We start from the raw sequence: 18729 nt of genomic DNA, 5'->3' as shown, positions 1-18729 counted from the left end.
CTCAGTCCAAAGGCTGCTGTGTAGCCTCTGCATTCACTAGGTCAAGAGGCATTTGCCAGGATGCTGGCACACAACATCTGCATGCACAGCAGCCAGGTTTCAGCTGTTCCGCAATGTGAAATTAGCCATCTTGCTCACTTCTGAAAATCACTTGGGGCTGCCTGGGTGTGAGCTGTCGTACAGCAATTAAGATGCACGGTGCTGCCAAGGATCCAGAGTTCAAGGCAAGCTGTCGGGTGCTCATTATCAAGGGAGACCCTGGCCATAGGAGGAAGGGCTGGAGCTCCCGTGGTGGAACATCTGCTTTGCATGCAGCTTCAATCTCTAGCACCGCCAGGTAGGGCCACGATAAGGCACCCTGCCTGAAAGCTTGGAAGATCTGCTGCCAGGCAGCATCAACAATGCCGGCAGCTGATGGGCCAATGGTCTAATTGATTCCTAAATGGCCCAAAACACAGGAAATTCAGTGGCAGCCTACAGCATAAACAGGATGGATTGGACAACAGCTCACTGCCTTAAGGACACCTGAGGCCCAAACTTCATGAGAGGCGCAAATCAGACAATCCAAATCATTCGCATCTGCATTTTAATTTTTATTCACATCCCTGCCTCACACCAGTCAGAGGCTAGAAAACCATATAAAAGCACCTGTTCAGTGAGCAGGGAGATTAAGTTCCCAGAAAGGAGGAAAGAAGTGTTTTCAATACATTTGTAGTCTCTGAACGGCGACTGGAACGTCAACCTTGCGTGAAGGAAGCCCCGCCAGAGGGGTCTTCACTCGCCAACCTAAAGAAGGAACCCATCCCTTGTCAGCTCAGAAGCAGATACTTTTCAATATAAGGCTGCTTTGAGTGTCCCTCTTTTCTGCTGTGTTTCCTCTCCATGTCCCAAGAAGCTCGCTCTCTTTATCTGTTGCGAAACGAGAGAGGTGCACCTAATTCTCATGTTGGCAGCCCCCGCCAGCTCTTATCAAATAAATAAGGGGACAGCAGAAGATAGCGATCTAGGCAGAGGAAGACCCCAAAGAAGAAGTGGGGGCACCTATGTTCCTCCAGTGATGGGGCTGGACTACAATTCCCATCGTCCCTGACCGCTGCCCATGCTGTTTGGGGCTGACGGGAGTTCAACAAAAATATGGAGGACCACAGGCTCCTCTAGAGGGAACCCAGTGCTGCTACGGAGCTAAGAGGGTCAGGAGGCACCATGCAAAGGAAGTGCAAACTGGGGGGATGGAAGGAAGAGAGGGAGGCACGTGTGTGTGTTTATTAAGTGTAAGAGAAAACACAGTCTGACAGTGAGGGAAAGGTTCTGTCCCGGAAAGCCTTCTCCTCGACCATCGTTCACAGCAACAAGAAGCTAAGCCGCACACTGCAGGACAAGGGGGGTTTCCCCCCGCCCCACCCAATCCAACTGTAGTCTTCTGAAAATGATGTCCTTTCCTGGCATTTCGTATCTTAAGTCTCAGATGAGAGAAATCTCCAAGCCCCACGACAAGCGAGAGGCGGCAAAGGCAGGCAGCGGGGAGAAACCCGTGTGCTCTCCTCACGTCAGCGTGTGATAGGTGAAGCGTAGGCAAGGAACCTAAAGGAAGTTACACAACAGGGGGCTGGGGCGACTGAGAGCTAGAAGGGCCCGCAGCCATGCGCGCCCATGTTCCTATTTGGCCAGTCTTCTACCGAAAGGGCCACTTTGGCCTCACAGAAGGAGGGGAGGGGAAAGTCCGGGAATCAGGGTCGGATTAGTGGCTGCCGAGCATGTTTTTAATCGTCCCTCATTTTCCCTGCAGGGTTAGAGCTGTGAGTTGCCAAGGCCAGGCTGCTCTGGCCGGGTGCAAAAGGGTGGGGGGGAGCGGGACCCCACCACCACCCTAACCGAGCCAGTTAAGGTTTTGATTTGGAGATGGCCAAGCCGATGAGACCAGCCAGCCCGGCTGCGCCCAGAGCCATACCACCCACGATCGCCATGCCAACCAGGCCATCTGTGGAGAAAGAAGAGGGAAGAAAGGCGTCATCCTGGAACGCTAGTTAAGGATTGAGAGGCTCCTCAAGAGATCTTTGGACTGCAGCCTGCGGGAGGGGGGCTGGACCAACCCGGTTGCCATGGGGACCAACTTTTTCCATCACCACCTTTTCAGAGGAGGTGGTGGAGGAATAACTGCTGCCACCTCCCAGGCCGACGGCCTTCACCCTCTCATTGGCCTCTGGCAGTGCAGAAGTGATCCCTGTGCCATCTTATCCGAGGCACCCGGTCCTTGTCGCTGGTACTTAAGAGCTGTTGAAACCCCTTTCCGTCTCCTTGAGAAATACCAGGAGGCATTTCATAAAAGGCGCTCAATGATGGTTGGGTGTTTAAATGCATTCTGCTCTCTGAACGCATCGGCTTAGTGTACATGTCCAAAGCACGATGGTTTGTTGGGCAAGGAGTTACGAAGAGCGTCCCCATTCCTACGCACTTGAAAAACAAAAAGCCCCCACGGTTTGTTAAACCACATTTCCCCAATTGCTTCCAAACTGGGAAACTGTTTTGCGTGATCCCCACAAACCTTGCATGAAGAAACGTCTCAGGCTTCAAGAACCGGCATCTCCAGTTATGGCTGGGAAAGACTCCCTTCTTGAAACCCTGGAGAGCTGCAGCCAGCCAGTGCACGGAGCTAAGCGGACTGACACAGGCCTCAGTTTCCTATGTGGAGTCATCACTTGGTTTGTGAGAAATGCCCCAACCATGGTTTACCGGGATCAGAGTTACTGTGTTTGAACAGAGCCTTAAAAGGTGGGAGGGAAAGGGTTGCGCTCCCCACTCCTGGCCCCCTAACCTTTCTGCATGGCCCTCTTGATGAGCTTCTCCAGCTCCATGGCTTGCGTGTTGCTTGGCTCCGTCTTCAGCAGCCCCCGGATGTACTTCAGAGCTTTCTCATATTCCTACGAGAAAGAGAGAAGAGCGGTAATGCACCTGTGTCTGGGGACATCATGCGCAGTACCCTGTTGCCCACCATAGATGGAGTGAAATGGAGGGCATCAGTATGTGGGGCTTCCTAGCTTTGGAAAAAGAGAGTGATGAGCTGGATGGAGGCTTGGGGAGAGTCAAGGATGGTGGGGAAAGGAGTTATGTACACTTAGAACTTAGAACCCAACAATGTGGACCACGGCTGTGGTCAGACTAGACACAGAGCACCTTAGCTAACCCATGGAACGGCTGCTGAAGTGGGTTTCAAAAGTCACACACACATTCATAGAAATGAAGTCCATTAGCCACAACAGCTCAATGAAACCTTCACATTCAAAAGGTAGGATGCCTCCAAGGACCGGAAAACAGGGACAAACAACAGGCAACAGTCTGATTCTCAAGCTTCCAGGAGGTCATCTGGATGACCACTGCTGAGGGCAGGATGCTAAGGCAGTTCTTATTAAGGAGACAGAATTCCTCTACAGGGGAAACAGGGACAGTTCAAAAGTCTCCTGCCTCAGGGCGTTAAGCTCTCCCATTCCCCCTTTTAGCTCAAGGCAAGGAGTTTAACCTGCACAAGAGATGCAAACCCCATAGAGAGGGGGACGGGGAGAGCGGTGGCTGCTTGAGCAACCTTCTGAAGTCCACATGCCAGAGGTGGCTGGAGCAACCAATGCCACCTTTGTAGAGTAGGCTAGTTTCTATATGCACACTTGCAGGAGGCATGATTAAAAGACACTTTTCTGCTAAACAAAAAACACTGGGGGTGGGGTGTTGATGCAGAGCGAGTAAGGGGCGTGGTTAAGGAGCATCCCAAGGGCCAGGCAGAGAGGCCTGGAGGGCCACACTTGGGCCTGAGGCTCCCTGCCCCTGCCACAAGCTTTGAGAAGGACAGGATTTGAAGTGGGGGGGTGTGTGGAATCCAGGGCCGAATCCCACCAAGGTGTTCTGCTAGTGCATGGCTGCTCAATGGAACTCCCTCTCCCCATGTGCCCCCAACTGCTCTGCAGGATTGGGGAGTCCCAGAGCAGAATGGAGGATGCATGAAGAGTTTGGGGGGGATTCCGTTGCACAGCCACTTTGCTGGATACTGCTCTGGATTTCTTCGCTGCAAGCCTAACACTTTCCCGGTAGCACAACCCAGACCCCATCAATCAACTGCGGCTTGCCATCATTTGCACTGACACTCTCAGGGCTGCAACCCCAGACAGTGTGAGACCCACTACAAGCAACAGAACTCCCTTGCGCAGGATTGCACGGTTAAGATCGGCTGTGTCTTGCACCGCTCCTTCCCTTTGGGCCCAAGCCCCTGCTTATCTCGCGCCGTTGCCTCCACACACACGCCCCATGACTGAAGAGGGTTATGATCTGCTGCTCTCGCAGTCTATAAAAGCGCACCGATAAAAGGCCCAGGTGAGACTGATACATGTGGGCACCACCCTGGTTTTGACAAGGTTTATGGAGTTGGGATTAGCTGCCAGAGATAAGAAAGGGCCTGAGGTAACGGGAAACGCAGGACTTTCACCCTGGAGAGGAGAGTTAACGTCTCCCTCACATGGTGTGGGAAGCGAGCGTGAAAGATAGGCAAAGTCTCAAACACTGACTGAGGATCTCTCCCCCGCTCGCCATTTGGCAACCCAGGCAGAAAACACATCTGTTGCCTATCTGCAAAAATCTGCAGGACGCAAAACATTTTGAAGTTTTCCAATCTGTGTAAGGAGGAAGCGGGTGAAAAACAGAAGCTCAGCTTTCCTTAAGTCAGATTTGGGGACAGAGTAATGGAACAGGGGAAGACTTAATGCAGCCTCCAGCTTTCTGTTGCCTGATTGAATCCTCTTGAGTGCCAACTGCTGCTCTTCTCTATATTCATTCATCGGAGCCCTGAGGATACAAACAAATGCTATGCGGAGCGTTCTGTGGAGCTAGCCCCTGTGGATGCTGTCCAAGTGAGGGATCAGCAACTAGCAGCCCTGGGCCAAATCAGTTCCAGTTTGGGAGAAAGGGGCAGAAGCTGGGAGAGGTAATGAGGAAGAAGAGCTCACTTGCTTGATGCCACTTTGAAGAAAGGAAGAACGGATCTGAACCTTCCTTCCCTCTTTGCCTCTGTCCCACTGACTCAATGTCAGGTGTTCTCCTCCAGAGCAGAGGTGGAGCGCTGGATTTGGGCAGATCATCATCTTCCCCACCCCCTGCACAGAGGCCAAGCTCAACAGGTGGGAGAGTCTATCTGTCAATCACCTGGCACCACAATGACACCAGGAACATATCGAGTCAGACCATTGGGTCATCTAGCTTTGTATATAGTTTGCATCAAATGGCAGCAGCTCTCAAGTGAAACTCTTACCCATTTTTCATCCCTTTTTTTTTTGCCTACATGACTTGGAATCGAAACATTTCTTAATGTTTATTTATTGCATTTATATATATCTATCCCACCATTTTCTCCATGGAGCTCAATGTGGCTTACATGATTCTCTTGCCTCCTCCTTTCATAGAATTGTAGACACGCAAGGGAAATGCAAGGGTCATCTAGTCCAACCCCCCACAGCAACCACCATGGTCCTAGTATGGCACTAACCACTACACCACACTGCTCCCATGGGCTTTGCAAGTGCCAACAACTGGCTGCTCATCAGGGTTCACAAAGCACTGTGCACGAGACTTTTCACAGATCAGTGGGGCTGGCAGACCCCCTTTCAACCTGTTCTTTCCCTGACCTACACCTGACATCACGTACGATATAGGGTGGGTGGGTTCACTGAACAGTCTCACAGCCCAAATAGCCAGGCTTGGTAGGCCTAATAAGGCCCGAAAGCTGGAGGTGACCCGACTGCTGCTTTAGAAGAAATTACCTCCCTAAAAAAAGTTAAACTTTTCATAGATTTTAACTATAAGCCTCATCGGGATCCCATCTCGACTGAACAACAAAGGTACAAATATAAGCAGGTCCAAACCAAAGGAAGCAGGTAGGGCCACCAGCAGGGACTTACCTTCAGCCGGTAATTGCCCACCGAGAGGTAAAAGACATAATCACGCTGCTCCTCTTTGTTCCCTTTGGGCAGCAGCTCTGAAAATAAAAGGGTCAAGAGAGTAACGTTTACCTATATCTGTTTAGAGAGAGATGGGTCTGAGGGTTTCTCCATTTTACCTGCCTCCAACAGCTCACGAAACATACAGACACAAAACACACAAAAAATCTGAACTTGGAACTAGAGTAACCCCACCTGGATTCCTGACAACCGAATCCCAAACGACACCCCGGCGCCTGGACTTTGGCAAGCCGAAGGTCAAGAGAGTGTACGGGGAGCTGCCGTGCAAGGAGAGCAAGGACATTGTGCCAAGGAGGTCACGCCCGGCTGATGAAAAAACAGGAATGGGACAGATGCACAAAAAAGAAGGGGGAGGATGTGGCAGAGGCGGAAGAACAGGAGGCATCTCACCCACTGCCACGTACACACAAAAGGGTTTCTCTCCCCACAGTGCAGAAGATCCTTTGATACTCCATTGGAGGTGGGGGGAAATTCATTAGCAGAAGTTTCTGGTGCAGAGAAATGTGTTCTTTCTCCCTTCCCCAACCGATAATGGCAGAACGTGGGAGCTGCTCAATTAATTGACTGGCAGCAGATTCAGGGCAAACCACGCAGAAAAAAAGTACTTATTCGCAGAAAGCATAATTGGCACGTGGACCTCTTTGCCAGTTAATGTGGTGGTGGGTTCAGGTGGCTGTGAAAGAGGGCTGGGCAAATCTCAGCCACGTTTGGTAGATGAACTTCCACGTTCAGAGACAGTGTGCGGCTGAATACCAGGTGCTGGGGGAGAAGGGCTAGTCACGCCCTGCCTGTGGGCTTGCTGGAGGCCATATGATTGGCCATGGGGCCAGGTGGAAGAATGCTGGACTAGAAATACCTTTGGTCCAATCTAGTAAGGCTCTTCTTATTAGAGCAAGTGCTTGCAGGTGGCGATGTTTCAGTGTTGGAAACTCAGATACAGTGGTACCTTGGTTTACAAACTCCGCAAAACTGGAAATAGTGTTGGTTTGAGAACTTCACCTCGGTCTAAAAACAGAATCCGAACGGTGGAAGGGCACCAGCGGCGGAAGGCCTCATTAGGGAAAGCACGCCTCAGTTTAAGAACGGTTGTGGTTTAAGAACGGAGTTCAGTTCGTAAACCGAGGTACATAAACTAGGGGCCAAATGGATCCTTAAACTGAGGTTGTAGATGCCAAAATGGAATGCCTAGTTCCCATTTTGGGGTAAAAGGAAAAGGGCCCCTGACAGTTAAGTCCAGTCGTGGACGACTCTGGGGTTGCGGCACTCATCTTGCTTTACTGGCAGAGGGAGTTGACGTTTGTCCGCAGACAGTTTTTCTGGATCATGTGGCCAGCATGACTAAGCTGCTTCTGAAACCAGAGCAGTGCATGGAAATGCTGTTTACCTTCCCGCCGGAGCAGTACCTATTTATCTACTTGCACTTTTTGGTGTGCTTTTGAACTGCTAGGTTGGCAGGAGCTGGGACCGAGCAACGGGAGCTCACTCCATCGCGGGGATTCGAACTGCCAACCTTCTGATCGGAAAGCCCAAGAGGCTCAGTGGTTTAGACCACAGCGCCACCCGCTTTATGGAATAAGACGGCTCTAAAGTCGTCTTTTGCAAATGACAGATGGACTATGATTGAGTTTCACTGAAACATCAGGCTAGTTCCGATGACAACCTTGAGCTAGGTTAAGAACTTGGAGGACTTAAAGAAGAAAAGTCACTTGATCCAGGGACAGTCCACATATATATTGGCCCATCCCTACCTGTTTTTCTTCATGGTGACACAAACCATTCATAACGTAGAAATATTCTTCACAACTGTGACCAGGGCAGTGGGATGGGGTAAGTGAATACAAACTACAACAATTAACCATAACTTTGTTCACTGCTCCTGCTCAGGCTGCACAGAAAAAGCATTTTGGTTCCTGAAATTGGTTCCAATTGTGCAAATAAAATATAACAGATAGGATGTGGCATTAGTGTGTGAAAACAGTCAAGATCCAAGGATCCCCGGGCATGCACCTCCAGATGGTGGAGATGTCAGGCACCACCCAGGCTTCTTCACTTGTTTGCAAGCAGTCAATAGCCAATGTGCAAAATGTGCCTGGCTAGTTTCAAGCACTGGGATGTTTGTAATAAAAGCTACAAAATAACCAACAAGAGTGTACAAAAAGGACACACTGTGGAGCTCAAATAAATAAATCAAATCAAAATGGGGTGGGTGTTTCAACCCCTGCTTTGCGATTAGCTTACTGAATGTCTTGCTTGGCAAGAGAAATCAAGGAGGTGGCTCGGTGGATGTTCTAGTCTATTGATCTACTGCTCACCTTCCAGGAGTACAACGCCCTTCTTGATGTCCTCGTTGTACTTGCTGCGGACCAGGCACCAGGCGTACTCAAATGTGGTCCCTTTGGAGACATTGCCTGAGCTCACCTCAGCATTGTACTTCTTCTCAAATCTCTGTGGAAAAGAAGAGAGGGATGGTTAAGCTGACACCAGTCTCCCAGGAAAGGCAAAATGTGCCTTTCTGCCCAACTTTGCCCACCCATTTCACAGGTTTTTCCTGAGAATACGTCAGCAGGGGTCAACCTGACATGATCTTGGCCACAGTAGGCCACCAGGGGGCGGGTAGTGGGCCTATAGATCATGAAGGAGTGACAAGGGACTCTGGCCCAGTGTTAGAAGCTGAGCTATGAAAGCTAGGAGCTAAATGGCACCTTAAACCTAGGTTATGGGCGCAACAACGGAATGTCTAGGCACGCTTTTTTGTAACAAGAATACACAGCTGAAAACGAATGAACTGCAGCTAAAATATGTTTATTTTTCACATGGTCTAGTCCTTCCCCTGCAAAAGGCACCTAGAACAATGGGAGTTTTGAATGCTGCTCTGGCCTATGGGAGAGCTGCTTCCATTGGGCCACTTGCCCCGGTGGGCGGAACCAGGAGCAAAAGTGGGTGGAGCCACAGGTGTGCCAACAGCCTACATTCCAGCCATGCAAATGTCAAGAATTTTACACACACACACACACACCTCTTCATCTAGATGAGCAGGATGCACTGACTCACAGGGACTTTTCAAGCAATCTCCCATCCATGCACCGAACAGACCAACCCCAGACCTGCTTAGATTCAGCAACCATGGAATAACCAAAAAAATGTTGATGATTCCAACAGAAAACTACTGGCAATGGACGGCAGGGGAAGGAGAGGAAGAAAGACAAGACAGTTAAGAATTCCAAACATTTGGTGCCATTTCTCTGCAGGGCAACAGTGAAAGGGTTGGCAGATCCAAGAGTTTCCTTTTCCGGCTTTTCAAAAAAAACCCCACCACCCTATTTTTTTGTACTTGTGCGTGGATGGTGCCATCTCGGCTACTCACCACCGAACTTCAGAAATAGAAAGGGATGGGTGCAGAACCAATTATGCAAGAGGAATGATGTACAACCACATAAATTTCGACAAAGGTCAGAGAATTCAGCTCTACCAGTTGGGAGATTTATTATTATTTTAAAGCACTGAGTACCTAGTAAGGACAGATGATTCCCAGATGAGGAATTGCTCCAACAGGAACCGGTGACCCTGGCTTAGCAGCCGGATCTTCTATGAAGCCTTACGCAAGCATCGGAATAACAAGAAGAGAACAACAAGCACCTCCGAAACCAGACACTGGTCTTTTTGTCTCCCATCAATGGATGTGGTCCGGGCAGGTCGCACCAACTGCCGCCCAAGGCTGCCAGGCTGTTTAGTGCTGGAAAGTCAAAGGGGGCTCTTCGTTCTGCAGGCACACAAACCATTCAATGCCCATTTCATAAAAGGGCTCAGAAGGGAACGTTCAGGGGAAAGGGCTGTAGCTCAGTGGCAGAGTGCCGGCTTTGCGGGCTGAAGGTCTTGGGTTCGATTCCCAACATCCCTAGGTAGGGCTGAGATACACTCCCTGTTGGAAAACCTGAAGAGTCGCTGGCAGTCTGTGCAGACAGCACTGAGCTTGGAGGACCAATCTTCCCATTCATTATAAGGCACCCCCACCCTGATAAACAGGGCCATGCAGTTGTTTACAATATTATTGGGTAGCCAGTCATTTAAATGATTGTTCTGTACTACTATTAATTGTGGGTTGTTGTTTTTTTACATTTTTATACTGCTGCACACCACCCTGATACTTTATGGGTACTTTTACCAGCTAATCAGTAAAATTAAGATAAAGAAATATAAAGATCATTCACTCTCACAATGAAAACAATGTGACCTTCAGCGGGGCGGTGGTGTAAAGAGGTTTGAAGTGATGGCTAACACCAGCCAAAGATCTGTCCAAGTAGCTGCGTGACTTCTCAGAAGCCTGCTCAAAAACCCGCGTTTACTAAAAACAGCCGCTCAAGGAGAGGAACGTCACCTGCCATAAAAGCGCCCTTTTAATTTCATCGGAAAGGAAACAGAACTGTTTAAACAACACTCTGGTTGCAACACCACTGCTCAAAAGCCTGAAAACACCCAAAGGAGGCCAAGAGAAGACCTGAAGAGCACCTTGTCCTCTTTGGGGTGGGAGCTGGCAGAAAGGAGTCAGCAACTAGCAAACCGCCCTTCCACTTGCAAGCCCAGAGGCAATGAGGGGAAATGCATGGAACCTGCTGCCAGTTCACTTTAGGGTGGGGAATCCGTTGCCCTCAAGACATTGCTGGAGCCTCCAATTCCCCACTGGGCCAAGCTGGCTGGGTCTAAGGAGAGATGGGGCTCAGCAGCATCTGGTGAAGGGTCACTGATCACAGCCGGCTTGCAGGGTGCTTGGTAGAGCCCAGGTCCCCTTGGTAGTATGTGGACTGAATTAAATCCAAGCAGGGTAAAAACCATTGATTGAAACCACCAGGGGGGGGGGGAGAGAAAGAGAGGGAAATAAATCAACTGAAAGGCACACCAATTCAAGTCATGTTTCCCCCCCATTATGAAATAGATTAACTTAAGAAGCCAAAATTCTCACGGAGTCTGCTGTAGGCTCCATGGAGGATCTTGGCAAGAGATAGGATGACAGTGCCTGGAACCTAGCACCAGTGAAGAAGGCATTTTAGTCCCTGCAGGTCGAGGAGGACATCCAAAATAAATACTCTGAGGCTGAGCTAGGAGTTCTCCCACCAGTACCAGCCCCCACCAATTTATTATTGCACAAGGTTCTTCAGACTGGAGTCCAACTGAAGCGTTATCTTCAGGGAGAAGCTGGGGGGGGGGTATTACCCCCAACAGAAGCTTCCTAAAAGGAAAAGGATATACTACCACCTGGGGAGCATTTTAAAAATAGCACCCCTCCACCTTTAGGCATTGCCTATGCCATGACACTCCTCAAAGGGAACTGATCACTGCAGACCTGCGGTCATCGCCAACAGCAAGCGTCCCTTGCCAAGCGTAGTATTTAAGGCATGTCCACCTGCCTAGGATTGCCATACGTCCAGAATTTCTCGGACACAGCCGGCATTCGGCCGTCTGAAAGGGTGTCTGGGAGGAAATCGCTTAAATGTCCTGGAAAATCCGGACATTTGGCAACCCATGTTGGAAGTGTAGACTTTGGCGTAGTTCCTTAAAAATAGCTCTCTTTTTGTTTGAGATTTTTGTGTCTGGATTTTCACTTTTTGAAATATGGCAACCCTATACCTGCCCACCAGATGACAACAGGTGGGTGGGGTTTTTTTTGGGGGGGGGGGAGAGAGCATCCCAGGCCAAATTGGTTCCAGGCTTAATTAGCTCACAGGCTACTAGCTCTACGACCTCCAGGGAGATTAATACAAGGAACATTTCTTTAAAAATGACACCCATTAATCTACAGTCTGAAATTGCACTGCCCACTCCTGCACCTCAAGATTCAGCCACATCAGTCAGATGCACGCACAGATCAGGCACTGGCGTTTTAAGAGGCAGGCCTCTGTATTAAACGGAGGTTTCCTTTTAAAACTGGGTTATGTTTCGAGAGAAGCACACATGCCCTGGTCACAGCCAACAAAGTCTCTTGGATCCTTCTCCACTAGCTCTCAGCAGTAACCACAGGAAATAGGTCACACCATAGTGAGTAAATTTCAGGGAGGGGGATTTTATTATTATTAAGAGGTTTGCTATATTAAGTATTCCCACAGCTACTCAAATGAATCCATGCTTCCCCCTAGTCTTAAACATATCAACACAGTTCAGATGTTAAAGCAGGGCTCAGGAGCACATGACTCTCCAGATACCATGGGACACTAAACTGAACTGTGGATTCCTTGACAGTATTGTATGACTTGACAGGTGCAGCTCCCAAGAGTCCAAGCATTGCAATTTTGATGTTCTGTTATATTAAGTGTGATGTTCCACTGTAATGTTTATTGATTATATGTAAGCTACTTTGGGATCCAGGCTAATGGAAACTGGCATGGAAATACAATAATTCACTCTCACATACCCAAAAGGCAAGGAGTCTAAATATTTGTGGTTTGAAGAATAAAAAAATAGTAAGATTTGCTTTCTAATTCATGGAGATACATCTCTCTGTCCTGTATCCACCAGCTCCTGCTTCTGATTTGGGTAAGTGCCTTACAGATATAAAGAGTGTGCCAGGAAAAAGTGCTTAATTTCACAATTGCTCCTTAAATGCAGATAGATTCTGCAATACAAAAGGAAACTAGTTCTAGACTGCATTCCTGTGCACTATAGAAAGCTCTGTTGGTACCTCACCATGCCAGTATTTCTACTCCCAGCAGAACTAGCATAGGTCATTGCAAGCCGATATTGGTCATTATGACAAAACATTAGCATGCATTGTTGTGGAGTAACCATATATGAATGAGAACACCAAAACCACAATTAAAGTCTCCAATTTGAAAAACCAGCCCTTATTCGTGGTCACTTAAAATACACCCTGATCGTTTGTCATTGTGTAAGACATACATGCCATGCGATTTTCCCATTTCCAGAGGGGTAGCTTGGCTGAAACCAACTAACAAAGCATCTTGTGCCACCTGGAAGGCTAACAAATTTATTACGGCGTAAGCTTTCATGAGCTATAGTCTATTTCATCAGATGTGCGAAATGTCATCCTAGGTTACAGGTGTACTTAAGGTTAATAGACGGGGCAAGGTATTATCATCACTGACGTCAGAGAGGAATGAAATGCAGAAAAAGTACAAGACTGTGATAATTATGTTATTAAGAGTAGCTATTCAAAACAAAGTTGATGGCACTAATACAGACATCCTGGAAATTCCTTATTGTTCCATACCTTTCCTCCTTAGTGACTCAGTTGACCCTGAATGCCCAATTCCAACTGCACACAGCCATAGAAACCTATGGTATCTTCTTTCCTACGCTAGCACATTCAATATAAATGCAACACGTAGGACCAAACAAAGCACCAATTCTTTAAAGCCAAACTGCTGCTCAGTGACTGCAAAAACAGCAGCTGCATTGGTGGAAAAAAGATGTCACTGAATCAATGCTCTCCTCTGGAACAAATAAAGCTACAACTCTAAATGTACCTACTGGAATGAAACCTACACTGAATTCAACAATACCCATGCATAAGTGTACACATATAGGCTTGGGCAGTTAAGCGTTCAAGAGCTATTGGAAGTGATTTGATGCCCCCTAGTGGATTGCTTTACTTCTTATGCCAGTCACTTCCTGACAAATAAATCACAGAATTGTAGAGTTGGAATGGACCCCAAGGGTCATTTAGTCCAACCCCCTGCAATACAGGAATTTCAACTAAGCTTCCTTGATAGATGTCCCATCCAACCTCTGCTTTAAAACTTCCAAGGAAGGAGAGTCCACCACCTCCTGAGGGAGTCCTGTCCACTGTCAAAGAGCCCTTACAGCAGGCATAGGCAAACACGGCCCTCCAGATGTTTTGGAACAACAATTCCTATCATCCCTGACCATTGGTCTTCTTAGCTAGGGATGGTGGGAGTTGTAGTCCCAAAACATCTGGAGGGCCGAGTTTGCCTATGCCTGCCTTACAGTCAGAAAGTTCTTCCTTATGCTTAGTAGGCATCTCCTTTCTTGTAACTTGAATCCTTTTGTTTGGGTCCTACCCTCTGGAGAAGGAGAAAACAAGCTTGCTCCATCGTCCATGTGACAGCCCTTTAGAGATCTGAATCATCTGATTACAGGCTGTTAACATGCTGCCTTCTATAACCACGAGGCTTCAATTACTTGATCTTACACATCTAAGAAACCACCTCTTCTTCTTTATCATGGATGTGGGTGTGTGCATGCACTGCTCCCATCTTTAGCTTCATTGCCAAACACTCTCTGCAATACAGAACTGCGGGGGAAAGCATAGGGCACATTCTAGGATGCTGTATTTGTGTAAGAAGAGGAATGGGAAACCAGTGTTTCCCCAGATGTTGCTGAACTGTGACTCCTGTCAGCCCCAGCCGGCATGACCAGTGATCAGGAATGATGGGAGCTGTATTTCAGCAACATCTGGAGGACCACCTTGTCATGAAATTCTACTCAATATTAATCCAGAACAGATTCCAATTTATAGTTAGCAGAGTAAAAACTTAAACACGTTGAAGGATTCCCAAAAAATAGACCAGAGGCAGTTGTATTTCATCCAGCAGAGCTTTACTGCTACTGAAGGCAAATGAGCATAATGGTGATAAATCCAATACATTCAGGATTGGCACTGTCCATAAGAAATCCAGTTACAGCAGACTTAAATTTACAACAACTTATAATAAGTCTAAGACCTTAAAACTATACAGTGGTACCTTGGTTCTCGAACAGAATGCATTTCGGAAGCCACAGAATACATGCCGGACATTTGGCTTCCGAAAAATCATTCAGAAACCCGAACACTTGCTTCCGGGTTTTGATCATTCGGGAGCCGATTTGTTCGGGAGCCAAGGCATTTGAGAGCCAAGGTACAATTGCATATAAAACACCACACCAGAAGGAAAAGAGATAGAAAGAGAAAGTGAAACCCAGGCTCCTTCTGCCCCTACTTTTATAGTCAGCATGACCTTGACAGAAGAGATAACAGAATCAGTTTAAGCCAGCTGTACATCATGAACCTTCTGCTTGTTTCTTTCACACAAAGAAGCTTCCAGAACCCTCTTGAATTAAGCAGAATAGGAAAGATCTCTACACATCGGATGAATACTTTCTGGTAACACTTTGTATTTATTATTTTGATAAGCATGAACTAATATGCAATTCACATAAGTGACACATTGTTAATATCACATTTTAAACAAAAATTGTTAAAACAGGTTTAATTTGGTGTTTACAATAAAAATATTGGTACCAAACTTCAGTTTTCAAAACACTCTACTCTTTATAGTTAAACTCCTTAACGTACTGACTATCCTTAATGTATACTTCAAGGCTTCAAAGCACATACATTCCAGTAATCCTTGAGTGTCATCCAGGCACAAAAAATGGCACCCAGACTTTTTGAGGTGCTCGCAAATGGAGAACCTTTAGGTGTGAAATGTGCCTGGCACCCTGCTAGGTATATACAGTATATACCTCAGCTGTCAGCAAACTGCTGTCCAGACATCCTAATTGGAGAACAGAAAAAGTCACTGCCATGAAACTGCCTCAATGTGTACGGGAGGGTGGGGGTGGAATGACCGATCACAGGGAAACAAGAGAAACCAGCCCAATTTTTTTCTTGAGCTCTCTCTGACACTTTGATGAGGGAGCAGAGGAGAGCAAAACATATAGAGAACATACAAGTCTATGTATAGCATAAGTAGCTAACTAAATTAATTTACCTACATAATTTAAAATCCAGTTTGTAGCTAATATTCATAATCATAAACAGTAGCATCCAGCTAAGCCAGAGTAGAGCTACTTTGATCATGGCTTAGCTGCATATCACACAAAATTAATAAAGAGAGTCGTGTGTGTGTGTGTGTGTGTGTGTGTGTGCGCGCGCGCGCGCACTGAGAGGACCACACCATTTCCAGCCAGAGGGCCAAATTGCATTGTAGGCAATCTTCCAGGGGCCACATTCCAGTGATGAGTGGGGCCAGATTTTACATTAGCTACATTTTAGCCATATAAAAGCTACTCACTCTCCAGCATTATTACACCCATCATAGTTTAATGCTACATATAAGCCAGGCAAAAACGTCTTGAGGGAGATAGGGGGTGCTTTGTACTTTCCCCTCACTTGAATCCACTCAAGGCACTCCCAGGACTTCCCTTCTCCATACGGAGTGGCTGCCCAGCACTTCAGTGGAGGAGGAGGATGTCTCTTCATACAGTACCATGAAGCATTTCTGCTGGAGGAGAGGAAGCTCCGGCTCCACCTCATCTTCAGACCGGAAGTATGACCCACAGCACAAATGTAAAAGGTTACAGGAGGGTACCTTTTTTTAAAAAAGGAAGAACCACCCAAAATTAGGCAGTCAGAGAGGAGCGCGCGGCGAGGAAGAACGAAGCGACCAGAACGGAGAGCAGAGGGTGACCATGCTGGGCCAAAAGGCCCGTCCAAGCCCAGCTGACCCCACGAAACTCAAAGGCACCGCCCGCACTCAGTGGCCCAAGGTAGACTGCCCCTGGACCTGGAGGCTCCACTTAAAATCTCGCGGCCCGCGACCAGAGCCAGGAGAAGAGGGAGACACAAACACAAAACCCGCGCGCTCCTCCTCCTGTGAAATAAGGCTCCAACTCACCTGCAGATCCTCCAGCGCCACCACTTCGCTGAGCACCGACTCCATCGCGCCCAATCCCGGAAGCAGGGCCGGAAGCGGTCCTGCGACGGAAGCGGAACTTTAAAAATCCCACTCGGTCGCTCTAGGACGGGAGAGGGAGGCTGTCTCTATGGCGTCCCTTTTCAACTCTCCCTTAAGTTCAGCCACGCCCCCTTACCTCGCGCGCCTGCGCACGCGCCCTTCCGCAGAGAAACCGCGAGAGGTTTAAAAGCGCCCGCGCGCTTGTTTGTGCGTTGGTCCGTTTCCACGGCAACGGGGAGGGCGGGGCAGAGTCTTTTCGCGCCGTTTCCCTCCATCTTCACGCTCACTGGAGGAAAAGGAAGCGCGCTTCCTCGTGTTTCCAAAACCAAACGACAATAGGAGGTTGCCATGGCAACCTCGGGAGCAGGAAGCGTCATAGGCTAGGCGCGCTTTCCCTCAGAAAGTAATGCAAAATGGATTAATCCTTTTAAAAACAACCCCTAAAACAGCAATTTAACATGAATTTTACCCTCTAACGCAGGCATCCCCAACCTTCGGCCCTCCAGATGTTTTGGACTACAATTCCCATCATCCCTGACCACTGGTCCTGTTAGCTAGGGATCATGGGAGTTGTAGGCTTAAACATCTGGGGAGCCGCAGGTTGGGGATGTCTGCTCTAACGAGACCATTGAGCCATAAAATGAAAGCAATAAACAATGTACTGCAGTCACACAATCAGTAGCTGAACTGGGTTCCACACAGTCACAAAAGCAAAAAAAAAAAAGCCGCAAAAAAAAGGCCTGAGGTGGAAAACGGCAATGGTGGGGAATCTGTCCCTCCAGCTGTTGCTGTAATATATTGTTAGGAGCCACCCCAAACTCTGCCCAGTGGTGCATTAGATTCCAGGGGGTATTTGCCCTCAGTGCAGGACCACATTTGGTCCCATTTTTGCCATCTTCTCTGATGATACATTTCCTCCTTCTTTGGCACAGGCAAAGTCCACACTATACATTTACGGTAAATCATCTCCCCCCCCCCCCCAAAAAAAAAAAGACTCCAGGGAACTATGGTTTATTACAGGTCTGGGAATTGAAGCTCTGTGAATGGGTAAACTACAGTTCCCATGATTTTTTTATGCATGTGGTTAAATGTATGGTGTTTTTGCAGCTATAACGTGACAGGCTTCCGATTGCCAACCAATGGCAATGTCCATTTCTTTGTGATAACTGTTCTTTCCCTAGAAAACACACACACTAGTTAGCAGGCACTTAATTAGGACAGGGAGGTGCAGCTCAAGTGTTCTGCTTCATGTTTGAACCTGCCCTCAATTATATGCACTTATCTGCTATTTTCCTAATGGTAATTGGAATAAAAATAATCCTAACTATTCCCTTGTCACATGCGGTTTATCTGCCCTTGGTGGAGATGAGGGCGTTGCCTGAGCTAGTAATGTGTTGTCTTATTTGGTTAATGAGACAAAATTAGCTTTAGGGCAGGAACTGGTTTAATTACATAAAGCAGCTGGGAATAAATCTGCAAACAGGGACAACCCACTTGCAAAAGTTTCAAAAGTTTGTCCTCAAGTAGAGCATGTGGAGATTCCTGTGCTTTTTATAGCTGGGCAAGGGGCAGAAACCCAACAGGGGGGAACTTTCGTCACCAATGCATCTCTCGACCTCAAAAAGCTGCACCCATTTAATTTCCATATTCTTTCTGCCCCTGAAAATGTGGCAGTTTAGTAGGAATGGCTGGGCGATAGATCACTGCCTGCTCCTGATCATTCACATAGAATCTCTGTGGATTTTTCATTCTGAAGAAGAGCCAAAGGCTCAGACCTGAGTGCTCACTGGAAGGACAGATCGTGAAGCTGAGGCTCCAACACTTTGGCCACCTCATGAGAAGAGAAGACTCCCTGGAAAAGACCCTGATGTTGGGAAAGATGGAGGGCACAAGGAGAAGGGGACGACAGAGGACAAGATGGTTGGACAGTGTTCTTGAAGCTACAAACATGAGTCTGACCAGACTGCAGGAGGCAGTAGAAGACAGGAGTGCCTGGCGTGCTCTGGTCCATGGGTCACGAAGAGTCGGAGACGACTAAACGACTAAAT

General features: G+C 47.9%; 1 protein-coding gene across 1 annotated transcript; it reads right to left on the bottom strand.

The window, feature by feature from the left end:
- Positions 1–569: 569 nt before the first annotated feature.
- On the bottom strand, positions 570–16760 carry FIS1 (fission, mitochondrial 1). Its single transcript, XM_028702649.2, has 5 exons — positions 16622–16760; positions 8306–8438; positions 5934–6010; positions 2813–2918; positions 570–1978 (listed from the first exon to the last, which is right to left on the bottom strand). The coding sequence occupies exons 1-5, from the start codon at positions 16664–16666 to the stop codon at positions 1881–1883; spliced, it is 459 nt and encodes a 152-aa protein (XP_028558482.1). The 5' UTR covers positions 16667–16760; the 3' UTR covers positions 570–1880.
- Between the last annotated feature and the right edge of the window lie 1969 nt (positions 16761–18729).

Source organism: Podarcis muralis, chromosome 13, assembly GCF_964188315.1.
Source record: "Podarcis muralis chromosome 13, rPodMur119.hap1.1, whole genome shotgun sequence".
In the NCBI taxonomy this organism is placed as follows: Eukaryota; Metazoa; Chordata; class Lepidosauria; order Squamata; family Lacertidae; genus Podarcis; species Podarcis muralis.
This window is presented reverse-complemented; position numbering and strand designations above follow the sequence as displayed.